The sequence below is a fragment of the Rhinolophus hipposideros genome (assembly GCF_964194185.1).
Source record: "Rhinolophus hipposideros genome assembly, chromosome: 1".
NCBI lineage: Eukaryota > Metazoa > Chordata > Mammalia > Chiroptera > Rhinolophidae > Rhinolophus > Rhinolophus hipposideros.
In genome coordinates, this window is record NC_138047.1 from 70,995,542 (window position 1) to 71,015,297 (window position 19,756).

At 39.0% G+C, this 19,756-nt stretch overlaps 1 protein-coding gene across 3 annotated transcripts in view; it reads right to left on the reverse strand.

The window, feature by feature from the left end:
• Positions 1–13,085, reverse strand: part of UNC5C (unc-5 netrin receptor C) — a 368,028-nt gene extending 354,943 nt beyond the window's left edge. The window contains exons 1-2 of one of the 3 annotated variants that reach the window (XM_081059736.1): positions 12,961–13,085; positions 12,128–12,335 (exon numbers count right to left, since the gene is read on the reverse strand). In XM_081059736.1, the coding sequence (XP_080915862.1) occupies positions 12,128–12,251 (124 nt within the window). In that variant the 5' untranslated portion in view covers positions 12,252–12,335; positions 12,961–13,085. Of the gene's footprint in view, positions 1–12,127; positions 12,480–12,960 lie in introns of those variants that run through there. The other 2 variants (XM_081059735.1, XM_081059737.1) reach the window with 2 other exon arrangements.
• Between the last annotated feature and the right edge of the window lie 6,671 nt (positions 13,086–19,756).

A 19,756-nucleotide genomic window follows, 5' to 3' on the forward strand; every position in this document is an offset into this window, starting at 1 on the left:
TAAGTTTTTCTAAAAGCTATTCTAAACTCGTGTAATAATTGTTCTATTTCAATCAGTCTAGCTAGCATCATCTTGTTATTTTCAACATAATTCAATTTCATAATACTAGTTCATAGATGTGAAGAAATTTATTGTGTGGCTAAATACAATGACATTCTTTTTTCATCTTGCAATAGAATTAAGTTTTATGCAATAGAAAAGGAAAAACATACGGGAAATAGTCACTTGTAACAGATGTTTTAGTTTGAAAAAAATGAAGTAGGCTTAGAATTAAAATTCAAAGCCCACTAGTTGAACTGAGGCATATTTCCATCTGTTATTAATGTCTGAGTTACATACTAAAGATGAGATTATTCATCAAGTCCCTCATATAATATGTTAGTAAACGGGATTTTGGTTAGAGATTTAATTGCATAAACTCTGTCCATGTAAGCTTCCAATTCATTCAAAACAAGCCTTTACAGTGGCCTGAATTGAATTAAAACAGTTAACAACACCAAAGGGCACTTCTTGATTTTATTAAGAAATGCTTGTATAAAAAATCTGTGAACATAAAAGGGAGATTTCTGTCACCCCATTATGATTAAATAGTAATCCTTTTCTTCTTTTTGTCCTTTTCAAGCAATGCATGCTTATGTGAGGTATTTTTTTAACATAGTAAAGAAAAATGACTTAATTTTAATAAACAAACAAACAAACAAATAAATGGTTTGATGTCTCAGGTTAGATTTATAAATAAATTTTCAGGTTAGAAATGATAAATAATTCTGAGTACTAGAAAGTGTAATGAGAATTCAAGTGACCGTTGTAAAAATGTACACAAAACTTATGCCCAAATGATTGGGGTCATAAGCTTAAGAAGGACTCCCCATTGTTGCCTATTCAGGGTTTCACTAATGGTCTGATAATGGGGGGAGGGGTCAACAAGGAGGTTCTCATAATACTTTATAGTGCATGGCAGCCACTGATTAATTACTGCCCTGTTCTCCACTCACACATTAGATGACTGAGCAGCCCTCACTTTGTCTCTACAATGGTCTCATAGTTACAGAACACCATCATGGGGAATTCTTCAAGATGACTTATTAAAGATCCTTGGATTCTAATATAAATTTGCAGTAAAAGTTTTTGTCTTTTAGATGATTACAATGGAGATTTAAAAACATTCAAAAGATGAGGAAATGGGGTATTTATTATTATGGTCATTTATGGTTATTATGGGCATTTCAACCTTTGAGCTCTTTGTAGGCAACACAACACAGCATTTTGCTTTCAAAAACATTACCATTGTAATCGCCTTAAAAATATTAACACATATTAAGTTGTACCTCTGTTTTCACTTGTTCTCTTTCTCAAATGCCTTGTGTCTCCCACCCTCCACCCTCCACTATTTACATACATAATAGTATCTAAGGAAGGGACTTCCTGTTATTTCAAAATACACTGAAAACTAAACACTGAGGCAAATGGTTAAAAAAAAAATCACTTTGCTTTGAATGAATATCTCAAAGTAATGCATGTTAATATGTGCCTCTACGAAAACAACTCTCTTTGTGGATGTCAGCTTAAGCTTCTCCATATGATTTTTCTCAAAGGCTCCCTTTTAAAACCTTCACTACCATTTATTATCTTCTTGTTATATAGACTGTTACTTTTGTTTCATCACAAATCTCTGCCTGTTTAGTAGCAGCCCTGCCACTACTATCAGATGACATTTGTTTTACTTAATGTATGTAGTTTTAGGAAAAAAATTATAGAAGTGCTGTTACTGAATTATATAAAAAATGTCCAATGCACATTTAGCTGACACTGCATCAGCTGCTATTTAAACTGGGCTTAGCTAATGGACTTTTAATGTCAGCGGGGTTATGTGCAGTTACTGGCTATTAGCAGAAATGGCTCCTTTCTATAAAAATCACTTTTCCTCAAGTGTGTTGTTTGAACATTCCTTTCGCTAATTTAGTGACTGTCACTGAATGCAAAACAAACTCGAAGACTCTGGAATCTGCTGTTATCTTTAAGACCCTGTTTTTAACCTTGCATTCAGCATGAAACAGGCAACCTCCCTCATTAGCATTTAGACTTGTGATCACAAAACTTTATGAGGCGTTATTATTTACTTTGCTTTTCTTAGCAGAGTACAACATATTTTGCTTTGAAAATCCAGTATCCATGAATGTTGGATAGGTATGGTAGAGAATATACAAAACAACTTTGTGAATCCTAGAATTCATTTGCATCTTTTAAAATCCTAGTTCAGAAATGCCAAATGATGTGGACACATGGCAATAATTAATATATATTTATATGTTATATAAATATTTATATATTACTGCATTTTGATACAATATTGAATATAAACAAGGAAGCATACTATCCTTTATCACGAGTAAAATTCTGTGTATTCTTTCTTTAGTAACAAACTTTTTCTCCTTCAATAATTTCATCTTTGTTCATTTAAACATAGCTTTCAATAGATGTAATGGAGAAACCTGGAAATAAAGTCACCTGTCTGGCATTTGAGGAAGTCTAAGAAAATCAAATATTCTGCAGCTTGGGGACATACCTCCATTTGATTAAGAAGTTGAAACAAACCATCACAGAATTCAGGAAAGAACAACACAACTGGCCTCTCCTTTGATCAGCCCACATAAGAGATCACCTCAGGCAGGCTGCCTAGGAGAGAAATGATGCCTCTCCTGAGAGCACCTTGAGAGGGAATCGCACAAGCAGATGAAGAATTGTACCTGTGCATGCATGAAAGTTGACGTCCTTTGGTCAAGAAATTTCGTCCACTCTGAGGGAAAACACCAGAAGTTCTCCTCCAGGTGTCTGAAATAAGCCAGTGAAAGAGGAGATCCCCCAGTCTCTGCCACTTAGAGGGCAGAAGAAATCTTGTTTCTATCAGATAGGGCACTGAACAAATGAGGCAGAGGCATCTCTACTGTACATTATGTAAATGACTTAGCAACTTGCAGAGAACAAGGCACTTTTTGCAGAAAAGTAGGATATGATTTTCAGTCACAAACCAGTGATTTAATCTGATTTCCTATTCAATGATTACCTTTATGAATTTGTTTTATAAGTAAAAAAGTTCTCCTTTGTGGAAAGGTTCTGTTTGTTTTGTAAGGATATTGCCAAGGTTATTTGAAAATGAAGTCTAATTCCTAAAACAAACAAAAAAGGTTACACACACATACACACACCATTTGTGAAAATATATATATGCACACAGGGAATTATTGAACTATATTTGTCTACTCCTTAGAACTCTTCATTTCATTAAGAGTCTGCCTGGAAATATCCTCCTAGAAAATAATTCCACAGCTATTTAATTCAATAAAAAGTGACATATGTAGCATTCATGTGATCATCATTTCTAATAAATCCAATAAACTGATTAGCCACATCCCTCTGGAAACATACCTATCATTAAAACTTTTCTTAGTCATCCTTTTATTTATTTCATCGTGTTAAAATAAGTACCCCATAACTTTCTCCACTGTGGTCCTTTTAATACTATATAGATACATGTATGCGTGTATAAATATAAATGAAAATAAATATTTTGATCAGTAGTAAGAGAAAGATATTGGCAACATTTTAAAAATGTGCTATGATATATTAAAGATAAAGCTCCACTTAAGCAAATTCTTTCCCTGCAGAAAGAATGTGATTCGTTTTCTGAAGTACAGGTAAGAATTAAGATACAATGTTAGTATTGTTATTAATGATAATGTTTAACAGAGTAGCTCCGGAATTGGCAATGCATTATATAAAGACCACTAAAAGATTAATTATATATTCCAGAGAAATATACTTATAGATACTATATATCAGTATATTTCTGATTTAAGTCTAGATTTCTCAAACACCACATCCTGCCCAAATAGGTCCAAGTAAAATCTAAACGTAACTTCTTTCAAATATATGCCTTTTAAATACTTTCCAAATTCTTTTGCTCTGTTAATTGAAATAGGTACAGATAAAGACTCTATTTAGATAAAAGTTTCAAGTCAGAGGGCCTGTTGAATAATATTATGATGAAATACGGATCTCTATCCCAGATAGCACAAATAAATCATTTGAACATGCCTGTTTTTCCTCAGCTTCTAAGAGTAGTTACTGAAATGGGCTTCTGTTTTCCACCAAACTGCATAATCTGTTGGTGATGCCTGTGGTAGGCTAGGAGGGAAATGTCTTAGGCTCTTTGCTTCCTTGGATTTGATCCCTAACACATTTTAAAGCTTACAATCTTTCATTATCTTATGGAGCTCCAGAAGGAAGAGGAAAGTTGCTAAAGAAAACAACAGGCAACATAATTACTGTTTTATTTAGAATGACTGCAAGATTGCTACTTGGTAAACTTCTGCATTTCCGCTGGGTGGCTACAATGTGTATATCTGACAAACTCTTTATTCCATGGAATACAAAATGTATCATTTTCCCTTTATCAAAGGCTAAATTCAGATGTTGACATTATTTCACACAGATATAATGCTCAAAGTGAAATTACCATTGTTGACTATGTCATCTCAACCATAAAGTTTTTATTGTGATAGTAATTTGATTATTTGTTTGGTATGAATTAAAGATAAGATAACCAGGTCTCTGAAAATCACTTGTGATAAAACAACAGTGCTTTTGTTACCAACCATCATTTTTAGTTCCTATAAGAGCAGAGAATACCATTTGTTAAACAGTACTCTTTGATCTAGATCTTGAAAGGATTTTTTCAGTTTCTTGAAATTCCAGAAATATATTAGAATTATACAAAATATTTTATTTGAATACAAGTAACAAATTTGTGAATTCAGAGAATAGAATGGTCCAAAATTGCTCCCTTTAACGATAATCTTATACATGAATGTATTTCACTATGCCTATAAGTGGATATTATTACACCACATACCCTATCATGTTGCGCTAAACTTCCATTGTCTAATAAAGTGTACATTATGAATTGATTTAAAATGATTACTTTTCTATAAAAATGGTATACTTTACTTTTATACTGCTTTTTTATATTCTATATTATTACACACACCAATTTTCCTGAATTTTGAAAAACACCTGCATTTCTATCTATGGACATATTTGCCCTTATAACTGGGCTGCAGATCCATTTCATTATGCAAGCACTAATCTGTTTTTATTGGAAAGAAATGTTTCACATATAAGGTTTTTCTTCTGAACAGGAAAAAAAAATATAGAAGGTAATAAATGCAGTTGAGTTCAGACAGTCCATGATTAAATAATCAATTAAGACATTGACTTAAAACTGAGAAATGTTAACATTCATCAATAAACTTGTTAAATATGCTGAAGGAGTTTCTCTTGTTTAACATCCTTGGCTAGAAAAGGAGAAAATACCTGTTCATCTACATGAGGCATTTTTATGGCTCTCATAATTGCTGAGAAATGAAACTAGCCATAGGATCCAAATGACAGTGATTAATGAAGGTTAACCACCCTACCCCACCCCCACTCCCCACCCTCACAACATTTTAAAATAAATAAGACTGGTAAATCTGAAGTTAAATTTGATTAATCAATATCATCTGTTAATATGATTATCATGAGCCTTCATATATAAAATAAGAACTCTAACAGGCACATCTATATAATGAAGTCTCACCTGGCTCCCCTTCACTCTCACGTTGCACGACCACACTGGCAATGAGATATGGTAAGTTATTTAATTAAAAGAGAGTATTCCCCAAACATTGAAATTATCAGATGTTAGACTTCACTTTTGCCACACAAAGCACTTTTGAACCACTGCTCACAGCTAATAAGAGGTACACTGACATAAGGACAAATATCTGCATACTTGGCACTTTCAAAGCCATAGCTCACTTTCTAAATTATAACTTCAATTTAATTCATGTCAAAATAGTTTTAACACTATGAACTCCATATAGAAGCGAGGTATGTTTTAAGTAACTATAAAATCTGGAGATGTTACTCTGTGTATTCCAAAACCTCATTGTACAATCTTAAGGGAACAACTTTGTAGAGGGCAGGAATACTCAAAATGAGAAACCATATTACAATTTGAACATAAAATTGTTTTTTAAATTCTAAAATACAGAACAATATTTTCTAACATTTTGTTTACGAAGTTCAAACATTTGCAACATAGTATGTTTGGGGTTTTCATGAAAAGGAAGAAATTCTGGAAGCTCTAAACAAGTAGAGAGGATAAAAAAGTTAACTATCTCTGATCTTGATAGCTCATAAAATTATTCCTACAAAATGTTTTTATTTTAAATAAAATAAGAGAAACTATAAATTATTCAATTACTGGATTTTTATTTAAGAACTAAGGTAAAGTAGATAGTGGTATTTTAACATTGCTTAAGACAAACTTACTCTATTTCTAAAAGTTACATGAAATATAGCACTGAGTTTCTGGGATGTATTTCATATATCTTTGAACTAAGTGATACTGGAGCAATACCCAAGGTTTCAGGTTCATGTAGCCTTCCTCCAGTAATACATAAGCAATTATAAAGCCAAATAAAATATGAAATCAAAGAAGAGTCCACACATAGCTTTAAGAAGTTAAGGTTAAAAAGGAGTGAGAAAGTTGGGGCTCTGTAAGTGCACACCAGGCAATCAAATATTTAAAGCAGTGTGAAAATACTGTAGGAGAAAGATCTGTCTTAACATAGAAAGCCCCACAAATCTCTAATTTTATTATAAAAGTTTGCCAAAAATCATTTGGTCAAACATGAAAAAAATAGCAACAACCCCTAAACAACTAGAAGTAATTAAATGTGAAACTTTGAAAACCTATGTGTTCTAGATTATCCACGTTATTCTAAATTATGATACTAAAATTTTTTATTGCAAATATAATTTAAATATATGAAAGGCCTGGTAAATTTGCTTGCCTTCAAGTCAACCTAATTTTCTATGTTTCTTTGTGTCTTTTTTATCATGTGTTCAATTATGTTCTTCAGATTATACATTTGCATGTATTTAAAAACAAACAAACAAACAAACAAACACCACTGACGTTTGTATAAAGGGCTGACTTCTCCCAAACCTTTATCTGAAAACATGGGACCTGACATGTTCTTTTTAATTTTATTTATTTATTTTGTTCTTTTTATAAAGTATTTACTTATTTATGAAAAGTCCCCTTTCAATACTCATTGTAAAGAAAAAGAAAGTCAAGGGTAGAGCTTATAGCCAGGACCTTACTGACAGCGACTTAACATGGCATTTTTAGAATAGGTATTAGGTGGATTTTCTCACAGAGCAGAAAGGAAGAAATTGGGCTATGCAAGGAGAGAGCTTCTACATGCTGTTCAAAGAACCACTGTCCAGGAGTCTGCAGTGCTACACTTTGAAGCATCTCCTGAGACCACTCCATTTGTTGCTTTGGGGAAGCCGTGTCTGCAGCAATCCCCATTCTGCCTTCAAAAATTATTAGCCTTTACTTTCATTAACTTCTAGATTTCTTTGCCAGTGATTTACATGGTTGGAAGACAAAAAAATACTGCTCTGAATACTTTACATGTATTACTTCATTCAATACTAATATGACTTATAGTATATATTATCCTAATTTTATATCAGAGGAAACTGAGGCACAGAGATGCTAAATAACTCATTTATATCCACACACCTAGGAGGTGGTGGAGGCAGGATCTTGAGATGGCAGTAACCACTATGTAATTGGCAGAATGGGCACACACCACTAACAGCCTTTTAGCTGTGCCTCCCAAATACCAGACCGAATCTACGTTAAATCTAAGTAAGATTTAATATAAGACAGTTGCAATGCAAACTTGGCTTTAAAAGCATCCACTTCCAATCAAACTGCCACCCTCAAATTCCTCTGTGTAGAAATTTTGGGACCCCCAACACCACTCCCTAGCCTGATCTACGTTTACTATCTTTGGATGTTTGAATCCAGAAAGCACTATACCTGTGCCCAATATTATATTTCAGAAACTGAATTATAATTATGTTGAAGGCTGAAAGTGCGTCGTTCAAATCTGTGTCTCTAACAATTAGCATACAGCCTGAGACATCATAAGTGCACCATCATTATTTAAGAACTTCTAATACCACCCACTATCCAAATAAGCTGGGAAGTGTTTAAATAATGAGGAGATCGGCACAGGTTTGTTTTTAACTGCCACATATATAAAAGTCAGATTGAAAATGATATAGGCTAAATCTCAGTGCCTGCCCCCACACTTTTCCCCATTATCTTCCCGAAGTGGTTGCAGTAATTTTAATGTTTCTTCTGAGAGTGACTCCCTCTGCTGCTCCAGCAGAGCCATGACCTAAATCAGAAAAGTGCTAAATGCAGATAAGGCCTAGCAGAGCATTCTCACTGTTCACACTAATTGGAGAACCCAGCATACATTGAAGAACAGTTATTTCAAAGTCTCAACAACAACTATAAATGAGCTAAGAGGGTTTGCACAGTGGATCTCATGCCTTGTTCATGTTCATGTCCTAAGGGGGTTTGCTTAAAAAAGATCACCATGAATTCTGGTCAGGACTACAGTGGGCAATGCTGGAGGACCCTGTCCTATTGAACTTTGCATCCCCAGTATCCAGAATACAGAAGTTCAAGGAGTCAATAAATGTTAACAATGTAACGGTTTCTTACTCTTTTAAATATTTGCTTAAAAAGTTTGTTGTCTAAAGCCTTTTAAGCATTAAGCTAGAATGCATGAAAGCATTTTTTCTAAACAAAAGTAAACTAGCCTAGTTTTCCTTATTGCAAATTCTAAATGTGAATTTATAAATTTATTTTGTTCCTAAAATAGAAAAAGATGTAGTGTAATTGTAATGAAATTCATTTATCTTTCATACCAATTGTCTATGTCTACACACCAATATTCATAAACACATGAAAATAATTTTTACTCTTTTAGAGGAAGAAGCATATTATTTGTTTTTAAAAGCATTATAAAGTAACTTATGAGAGTAAAGAGTTATCCCAGTATGATTAGAGTCTTCAGCACTTTTCTGTTCTGAGTTTGGTGGTGTTAACACTTATAACACTAGTTGGTGCTAGATAAGCAGAGCATCAATGCTGTGTACTCCAGAAATCAAACGCATTTATAAAACAGGAGGGCACTAATTCTGAGAGGCACAACATTCTCTCTCTCTGTCTCTCTCTCTCTCTCTCTCTCTCTCTCTCTCTCTCTCTCTCTCTCTCTCTCTCTCTTTCTCTCTCTTCCACCCTCACCCCCACCTTCCCTAGTAAAATCTTTCATTCTTGGAAGTCAGAAACAGCACAAATTCCCTGGAGCTAGGAGTTCCCAGCAATCCTGAATGAAACAATTAGGGCATAGACTGAAAGGAGAAAGTTGTTGCCTAAAGCCTAGAGAATCTCCCAAGAACCTATTTAAAATGACTGCCATCTTTCTTTAAATCTCAGTTACAAAACGCAGTACACTCACAAATAACACTCAGTATGGTTTTGTTTCGTTTTTTATCTTAAACATTTGTTGTTTTTTTGGCAATCTCTGAAGAAATGTATTTCCTAAAACTTCTAACTTTTCCCCGGTACTTCTCTAACAACAGAATAAAACCTGATCCACGTTGTAAAGTGCTAAAATTAACTTTCTCGTTGTAATTGCCTATGTACTGCCGTTCATAAAAATAGTTCATTCTGTCTTTAAATCCTCAGGACATGGAAATCATACCTGAAGAGAGCAACAGCAGCTTTCATTTCTCTAGCGTTCTAGTCCAAAGAGAGAGGAGACAGGACGAGAAATTGAAGGGAAAGATTTGACCACGTGAGACCATTATACAAGTGTGATTCTGCCAATGAAGTGGAATAGTGGTTCAACAGTAAACAGCCTGGGGGAGTGGATTAGACTACATGTGATAGTAGCTGATAGTAGAGTTTGGTGCTTTCTACATTTTTGATACCTAACAGACAACACAGGAACAGCTGGCATCCTGGAACATGGACAATAACTAAGATAAAAGTGGTGGAATAGTATCTTTCAAAAACCAAGATTCAAATGTAAATAAATAGTTTATTGATCTGGAACTGAAAGAATTAAAACTAAATGACGAACAGCACTAAAATACATACACCCAATGGAATACATTTTATTTTTCCACTTAAGATCAGAAAAGCAGGTTCAGTCCTCAATCTTTGGCTTGCCTGGTCAATAAGAAGAAAAACAGCCCAAGTGGCAAACGCTCAGTCTTTGCTGAGCATCTTTTCATTTCTTCTCCCTTCTTCTTTCAATATTAATCCACTTACAATGTCCAATTTGATCATTTTTATTGATCCTTTTTTACTACAGTCTTTTAAATTTGGCTTTAGTACCCTCTCAGCAGGGATATCATATCTCCTTTTTGGCATCTTTGGGGACTTTAATTTGTCCTTTTCCCAAACAGTTCTCTCACTGCCCATTCCCCTTCCCAGACGCTACCCCATGGCTCTGTACACCCCATAACAGCAGGCGAATTCCACAGGGAGCCACGCTAGTGAGTCCACAACTATTCATCAGGTTGCCCACTTAAACTTCCAAACACCACCACCCCCATCACCTTTGGATATCGCCCTGATAACTTCTTAACAAATTTCAAGAAATGTACAAGTTCATAGGATCCTTAACGGAGAATCCTTTGTAAAATGGGCAGATGTGCTCTGGAAGTATGCATAAGAAAACCAGAGCAGAACCTCGGGATGGGAGGCATCTGGCAAGAAGGAGAGGAAGTATTTATGAGCGTGGCCACTTAGCGCGGCAGCAGGAAAATTTATTCCCGAAGTAGCTACGGTTAACTCACAAAGCCTTGCTAATCACTTTCCTCCCCACCCAGACCACACTCACCTACGTTCAGAGCTCCCCTGCACCCCCGACGCCCTGGCCCCCAGCGCCTTCGCAGATCAGAGGGGATACTGTCCGAACCCCCAGAGTATGTGATCTACGCCGGGGGAGATGAGGCTATCGCCGCACCTCTTCTGCTCTCCCAATGTGTACAGAAGTGTAAACCGAGATGATGGGACGCCTGAAATTACCTCCTAATGCTGCAGAAGCTTCCTCCATTCCCACTTCCCAACGTCATCCCCATCCTGAGGGAAAAGCTGAATTGCATCCCCAGAGCCAGTGACCACCACTGTACTGATCGAAAAGACCCAGATGGGAGCTTTCCTTGGCCAAGAGGTTGGGGGCCCCGGAGACCCGAGAGAGACCCCGGAGAGGGCAGCGTTGACTCTTTCCACTGCATCTCTCTTCCCCTCAGCTTCCCGAGCTCGCAAGGCTGGTAGCTGCCGCTACCAATTCAAACTCGGTGGACAAGAAGGGAGCTCGGCGATCAGCCCCCGTGCCTCCCCTCCTCCTTACCCACCCTCAACTCCTGGCCGCTTTTCTCCCAACCCAGGTTTTGCCCAGGGACCCAGGCAGTTATTTTATAGCTGGACGCGCGCTAAATTAAAATGTCAGAGTTCTAAACAGGCCGGTTACCCCGGAGAGTTTCGGATTTGGTTTAAGCAACCCGTCCCCAGAGCTCTGAGGTTTTAAGTTTCTCCGTCGCCTGCGGGGAGGGAGACACGGAGAGCGGAGGCGTGCGCACCCCCGGGGTCTGCCGCAGGGTGGGTCGTGCGGGTCGGGGTGTGCTGTGTGTCTCCACAGCACCCTGAGCAGCAGCCGAGGGGCAGCGGAGCTTGGGGGGTCCTCGGCTGTAATGGATATGTCCTTAGCTGAGCGCCCTTCGGCGTGTGGCGTGCTCAGAGACTCACCGAAGATCCCGCAACCCAGACGTGGCACAGCGCGGGGAGCCTCTGCGCATCAGTGCATCTGAGGCAAGCCATATAGACACTCACACGGAGAGTCTCTGCAAACCTCTGTGTGTATAATATGCAACAACGTGAGCGAGTGGAGCAGAAAGTGCCAAAGACACCCAAGACGACCCTGTGCGTCCCTGCTCCATCCGTGCCCATCTCGGAAGACAGGTTAAAAATAATAATAACCAAAGCTTCTTGACTAGTTGGGAAAGTGGCATTTAAAGTGATTTCCAGTAGAGTGCAACGAAGCGGATTAAGGAAGCCAGGAGAACCGGGGAGGAGAGGAAGAAGGAGGGAAGGAAGAAGCGAAGGGAGGTGGCCGCGGAGCTCGGCGGACCCCCTTACCTTGAGCTGCCGAACCGGTGCCGCTGGCGCTGAGAAGGGCCAGGGCAGGTAGCACGAGCATTTGCAGCACGTATCCCAGTCCCAGTCCGCAGCGGGCCGCTGTCGCCCGCAGACCTTTCCTCATCGTCGACAGAGGTGTGCCGGGGGGAACCACACACAGACGCGCGAGCCGCGGAAAGCCCCACTGGGCAGCAGCTGAATCCGTGCACTACGAAGCAGTCAGAGGAAATAATGATAACCAAGCGCCCCACTCCACTTTCTCCAAGGGCAGGGGCCAAAAGGGGGTGGAGATGAGACGCTGAGGAGGAGTTTGGAGGTCGGTCTTTCCCTGTGCCTTCTAACTGGCGGCCCCGAGAGCGGATGCTCTGCCCCCACTTGGGAAGTCCGGGGAGGCGCAAGGCGGCCGCCTCGTCGCTCCCCCCCGCAGCTGGAGCGCCGTGGCTCCGCCGCGTGCCGAGCCTGGACTGCTCTCCGGGTCCGCTCGCCAGTGCCGAACACACACAGGCGCGGGCGGGCGGGGGCGGGGGGAGGAGGAAGTCAGAAGTGGGAGGAGGAGACAGCGGAGAGCGCGAGTTGGGCACTGTGAGGCGCTCCCGTCTCCAATCTCAGCGTTCTCACGCGGCGTGGAGACGTCCCGGCTACCACTGCCGGGTGGCGAAGGAGGGTCACCTCCCAGTCGGTGTGCGGTGCCAGGGACCGCGGAGGCGCTCGCCTCGGAGGCGTGGAGGGCGCAGCCCAACTGTCTCCGCTGGGGGGCAAGCGGCGGCGGGAGCGCGCCCGGCCGCCTTCTGTAAGCAGGGATGGGAGGGAGATGCGCGCCCGGCGCGGTTTACCTGCCGAAGCCGGGGGAGAGAGGGGCCTGAAGGTGGAAAGGACAGCGGAGAGTGCGAGCGCGCCGGCCTCCCGCGGTGCGCCAGACCTGGACGCGCAGAGCGCAGCGGCGCGCCCGGAGCCCCTTGGCTGTGTCCTGGGGCGCTCAGCCGACTGCCTGCCAGCCTCTCCACGGCGCCAGCAAAGCCTGAGCCAGACTCCCGGGACTGGACTCGCTCTACGAGATTTCGGGACTTGAGATTGGTAAAGCTGGGTGCAGGCTGGAGCTGAAGTTCTCCATGGTGGGGAAGAAGACGTGAAGGCTTTTCCGTGCCCAACCCGCTGCAACCTTGGGGTTTCCAGCGCCATTCAAACTGCTTTGTGCTCTGGGCGCCTGTGACCTCTCCGTCGTGGAACAGAAACTAAAAGCTCATGGAAAACTAATTCTTCAACAGAGCATGACTTGCATGCATCTTGGTGGCTAGCAAGGTTGAGTATGTAAAGCATGGTGAGATAATCCCGGGAGACACTCCCAGAAATAATGCACAAGATTTATGGAGACTCACTTACAGTGATGGTGGAACCTATGACATGTTTTCCAAACTCTTGACGGTGTGCCTATGCACTCAAATTGCTATCAATTGTTTTTCACCTTGTTGTTGTCGTTGTTGTTCAGGAAAGAATTGTCTGGGTAGCTAGGTTGTGCCTCCCTGTTGTAATGATGAAGGAGCAAGGTAGGAATGGGTGGATAAAATAAGAAAAGCTAGGCATAAGGAAAGTGGATGGATTAAAAAGTCAATACACACTTTCACAGCTAACATTTTGGGAAGAAGAAAACTACCTCCCAAGACTAGTACATTTCTAAGCTAATAATAAATAATACATAAGGGAAATTTTAAGCTCTCGATGCCAAGGGGGGGGGTGCATACACACATGCACACAGGCAGGAAGCTTGCTGTCTAATCTTGGCTGGGGTCATAACCCGCTCTGTCATCCTGGACAGGTCAGGTAAACGCATGTTTCAGTTTCTTCATCTGTAAAATATTTTATTGGATGGTTGCAAAGTTCTTTTCAATTCTAGCATTCCACAATTCTGCCTGCCAAGCTCCATCTAACCCTCTGACAAATAAAATGTGTCTTGGATGAATCTGACAGATCCGAAAAAGTCATCTTTGGCAAAAACATTGACAAATCTGACCATTTCTTATTTCTAGGGAGGAGCTGCTTGACATATAAAAATGTCGGTTTTCACCCTCTTTAGCTCCCCCATACTAAAATATCACGAGATTTTGGTAAGAGAGTAGGTTCCCACACCAGACTGTCTGGATTAATGCTTAGCATTCCTCATTACTAGTTGACAGATATTGAACAATAAAGCTGGGTATCTCAGTTTCCTAATCTGTAAAATAGGTTTAGTAGCAATAACTATCATAGGGTTTTGTGAAAAATAAATTAGATAAATATATGTGAAGTGCCTGCCATGTAAAACTGTTAGTTGCTATTCTTACTATTGATAAAACATTCCTATCAGCTTCATGCTCTCTAGACCAGTGCTGTCTAACAGAACTTTTTGCAATGAGGAATGTGTTCATATTCATGTTCTCCAAAATGGTGGTCATTATACACACGTGGCTATTGAGCACTTGCAATGTGACTAGTGTAAGTTTGGAATTTTAATTGTTACATAATTAATAGCCACTTAGCTAGTAAACCACCATGTTGGACAGTGCATCTTGGCCACTCATAACCTGTCATTTATTTTGAGGATGACATCACCAGAAAGGATTATGATTATATTTCATATTTGTCTTTACAATTTTTCCAAGAGGGTCAGCAGCTTAAGTAGTAAGAAAGAAACCCCCACATATATTCACTATCATAGCAACAACATCTAAAAGTTATTTACTTATTTATTTTAATTGTATTAACTGTAATTTCTAACTGAGTTTCTTTTTTAAGGCAGTAACTTTGCCTTGTTCATCATTTCATCCCCAGCTCCTAACACAGAGCCCAATATATATAGTTGGTGTTCAATTACTATTGGTTGATTGATTGCCAAAATGTCAATAGGGAAGAAACCTCAAAGTCTAGTTAATTAAATAAAATTAAATTGTCACATAATCCTGTATGGGGCATTTGAGGTGCTCAGTGACAGATACTGCATGAAATTCTTTCAAAGAAAGAGTAAAAGATAAGCAGTGCAAAAGTAGTACAATACTGAAATTCAGCCTAAAGAGGGCAGGAGAATGGTTTGAGTAATAGTATATAGAAATAAGGTGGAACAGGGAGGGGAGAGTGACAGCACAAGAACAAGGATAGGAAAAACAAACAAACAAACAAACAAACAAAACAGCAAATAGATCCGTTTTACCAAGCAGTTGAGTTTCCTATGATCAATGGCTACAGATGGAACTTCCCCTGTATATCAACATTCCAACTAGTTTTTTTCTTCACAAAAGAGGTAATGCAGTGTTGCATAGGCTCCTCAGCATAGGATTGCTAACTTACTTCACTTAGATCTGGGCTCAAATGTCACTGTTTAGAGAAACCTTCTCTGACCAACTACCTCAAATAACACTCACCTCATCACCCTCAATTGCAGTCACCTGGTTTGATTTTTCACATAGCACTTCTTTTATATAAACACATATACAGAGGGTGCCAAAAAAATGTATACACATTTAAAGAAAGGAAAAATCTTCATTAAAATTACACTGATGGTAACCACTTTGAGCACCTCTTGTAATTGCAGAAGTCAAACGTGACTTGTATTCATCTTTTGTTATTGGTATATTTTGAGTATTACAATTTTAATACAGTTTTTTTCCTTTCTTAAAATGTGTATACATTTTTGACACCCTCTGTATGCACATGTATATCTGTATACATGTCTAGGTTAAGTGTACATAGACATATGTGTAAATATATGTGTCTATATATAATTCTGTATATATATATATATATATATATATATATATATATATATATACTCTCCAGTAGGTTGTATGCTTCTCAAGGTGAGGGATTCTTTTCTTAGTACTTTTACCACTCTCAGAACCTAGAAAACTGCCTGGCATGTAATAGATGGTCAATAAACGTGTATTCAACATTGAATGGAAAAGTAAAAGCTAATGGATTTGAAAACTAATCTAACTTCTTGATTAAGACTTTTTTCCCCCACAAGACAAATTTTCAAATTATGAATATACTTTTCTAGTTGTTGAATAAAATCAAGTTTGTGCAAATATTTACCAAAAATGAATTTAAATATGAATTTTTTTCAGGGTTGGAATACTGCAGGTATTTAAGGAATAGACATGAAATTCATCTCATTTTGAAAAAATAAAAAGCTTCATTTAAATCCATGTACCAGGGCTTCCTTTTTCTTGGCTGCAGTGAGTGGAGAATTAACTCTGGGATAATAAATCCCAGTGACAGGTGCTAATGGGAATTAAGCATGCAAATCCCCTGCATATCCCTCCAGAAATCTACACCAAGGAAAGTATGCTATTTAGCATGTAGGCTGCTTACTTACAATATTATTTACTCTAAACTAGTATGAAAAGTTTCCAGCTTAAGACTTAAGAAATAAAAAGCAATAGAAAATGTATTTTAATTATAGAAATATTTCCCTTCATTTTATCTCTGTCATATGTTTTATTTCCCATTTTCTGCATTTTTATATGTTTAAAAAATTAATCATTATAGCAGAGATATTATTAACTTGCAACATAGAAAAAAGGAAGGTTTTTGTGAATATGAATGGGATGCTGATGAGGAAACTCTTTTCCTAAGTAGGAGCTGGGGTCTATGGACCTCAAGAAAAATTACTGATAGCCATCATCTAGGGAGAGCCAGATGGTCCAGAGTTAATTGACTCAATTCCCCTTTTCTACCTCAGCTTAGAGAAGGGAATTTGTCCTGCCATAAACCTGTACACTCTTGAGCTTTATGCTATCTATTAATTTAGACTAGACCCTTTTGGTTGAAAACGATAGAAACCTAATTCAAACAACTAAAGCAAAAAAGATAACTTATTGCTGTATGTACATAACTCAAAAGCCATGTATTAAAATATCTATACTAATAATGGCTAATATTTATTAGTCATGCACTGTGTGTCAGGCACTGTTATAAGTTTTTTTTTTACATGTGCTGTCTCATTTAAAGCTCAAAATGAAGACTAAATTAATGTACTATTATCATCCTATTTTATACATGAAGAAACAGAGTGGTTAAGTAATTTTGCCTAAGTCACAAATGGTTAACATTTGTTAATGCTAGTCTGATTTCAGGGATCATGTTCGAGAATTCAAGAACTTAAATACCACTACTCACGGGACTTGGTTGCTTCCCCCAACTCCTTCCAATCTTTTGGTTCTGCTCTCATCTCTTTTGGCTTCATTCACAGACTCGTGATGTCCACACTGGGATCCCTGGCACCTCCAAATTTATATTGTCTTTACCATTATCAGTCTCAGCACAAAGAACACTCTTATTCCCATCTAGCCCACAAAATTCCAGAATTATGTCCCTGGCTTATGTTGGTTACATACTTATCCTTGAGCTAATTACCATGGCCAAAAGGTTAGAATATCCTGAACTGCAAGGCCCAGATCGTGTGTTAATTTTTGTCAAATGTAAACTGGGATTGAGAGGGGGGAGAATAATTTCCCCAAAAGGAAAATCAATATAAAAAAGGAAAAAATAGATGCCTAGACAATGGATGTAGGACTGACAAAATAAGTCTGCCTACTCTCTGGTGCAGGGGGCAGAATGAGTTTTTCTCCAGGCTTGAGTTTTGTGACACAACACATCACTGTAGCAAATGAAGATTAGCCCCGTTTAGATTCCTTTTTCCACCTGAGCACCATTCAATTCCATTTGATTCAACTCAATTCAATTCAATTCACTGAATTTTGAGTCAGCCCCTGTTATATTGAGGTTATGTTCCAGGATCCCCAGGGAAGAATACTTATGAGTAAGAGTCCTTGCGCTCCAAGGGCTTGTAGACTAACAGACAATATGGATGAATAAACCAAAGGATTCCACATAAAGACCAACGTGTGGTGGAAGTATCAGGATATGAGAAAATTTTAACTAGGGGTATATGAGAAGAAAAACACCTAGAAGAAGTAACTTCAGCATTTGTGTATTAGTAATGCTAAGCTTCACACAAAGGTAGCATTGATCTCTAACAATAAGAAATCGGGAAGCAGGCAGTCCAGGGCTATTATAGACTAAGAGCAGTTCAGTTATGCTCTTTTCAAGGCCTGGCTCTGTGTTCCATAATGTGTGGCTTTCATTCTCAGAGTTGCTTGATGGCTTTTCTACCTCCAGGCATCTGTTGCACTTTCCAGGCAGGATGAAGGAGCAACAGGCCGAAGGGGATGAAGCCAACTTAGGGACCTTCTGTGGGGACAAAGCCCCCAAAAACGGTTTCCAGGCTCTCGGCCTCACAATAGAAAGGTGCTGGCTCGGGTAGTAAATGGCCATCCACTGTGATCAGATGGCCAGCAGCTGTGGCTAGTTGGCCGTCAGCTGTAACCCGTAAGCCATTGGCCACTAATATAAGGGCTGTGGCTACGCTAGCAGAAAAGAAATGGGGGCTAGCAAAAAGATGGTGGCTGGCAAGCGCGGACTGCTGTTAGGCAGATTATGTAGATCCTGTTTCCTGTGTCTCCAGCCCAGCCACCAGCGAGAATATATTGGTTTGACTCCCCTATCTATGGCTCCGTGGGTGTTCCTTTTTGGCCTTACCGTGTCCTGCGTTCTTGGGCGGGGAGTGGGAGCTGAGACCCTGCACGACACCTTCCAATAGCATTTTTCTGGAAGCTCTCATCCAATGCAGTTTCCATTTTCTCACTGGCCTGTCAAAGGGCCATCCTAGACCAGTCACATGTTGTGGATAAGGAAAAGGGTATTGTGAATACTGGCTGGGTCACCTATTTTGGACATAATTCTGTTGGAGAGGAGGGACAAGAGGAAGGGATAAAGAGAAAGGTATGAAGACAGGAAATGACAGGGTATATTCAGACAATCACAAATTGATGGAAAGTAATTCTTCTATCATTAGTTGAGCAAAAGGGAGGAGTGTTTTTCTATCACATTGGGATAAAGGATGGAAAAGACTCTACTCTTCCGTCCACTAAAGTATGCTTATTAAATTTTTAGGAAGTGTGTAGCACTGAGATAACGTCTTCTCAAGAAGTTTACAGTTGGAGTGTAGAGACAGTATTTGCAAAAACATAAACAAATAGCGGGAAAAAAAGACTACATGAAAGACTGGGAAGGAAGAAAAGAAAGAGGGAAAGGAGGAAGGATGCAAGGGACAAAGGAAGGAAGGAAGGGAAAAGGAAAAGAAAAAGAATAAAAAGAAGAAATAAAGGAATAAAAAGAAATTAAGTCCAGTGTGAATTCTGCATTTGTGTAGCATGATGTAACTGCTATAAGAGGGAGAAAACAATGAAAGGCTTAATAAAAGTTATAGGAAAAATAATAGAATATGTAATTTAGACAATTACTGGGGATATATATTATAATTATTGCTTATTAGAGCTTTTCAAATACCTTATTTTACTTTAAATTTACCCGCCGAATTGGACAACAGTCATTTTTCTCATGTTGCAGATTGAAGGAAGAAGATACTTTATAAACTGGCCAGAAGGTTCTGAATCAGTAAATAAAGAGTGAAGCCTCCATTTATCTAGTTTATTTGCTCAGATATTCCTGTCATTTCCTTGCACTTTAATTTCTCTGTTATAAAAAAAGTGAACAATATGAACACATAAAGTTGCCCTGAAGTTGAAATATGTCTGA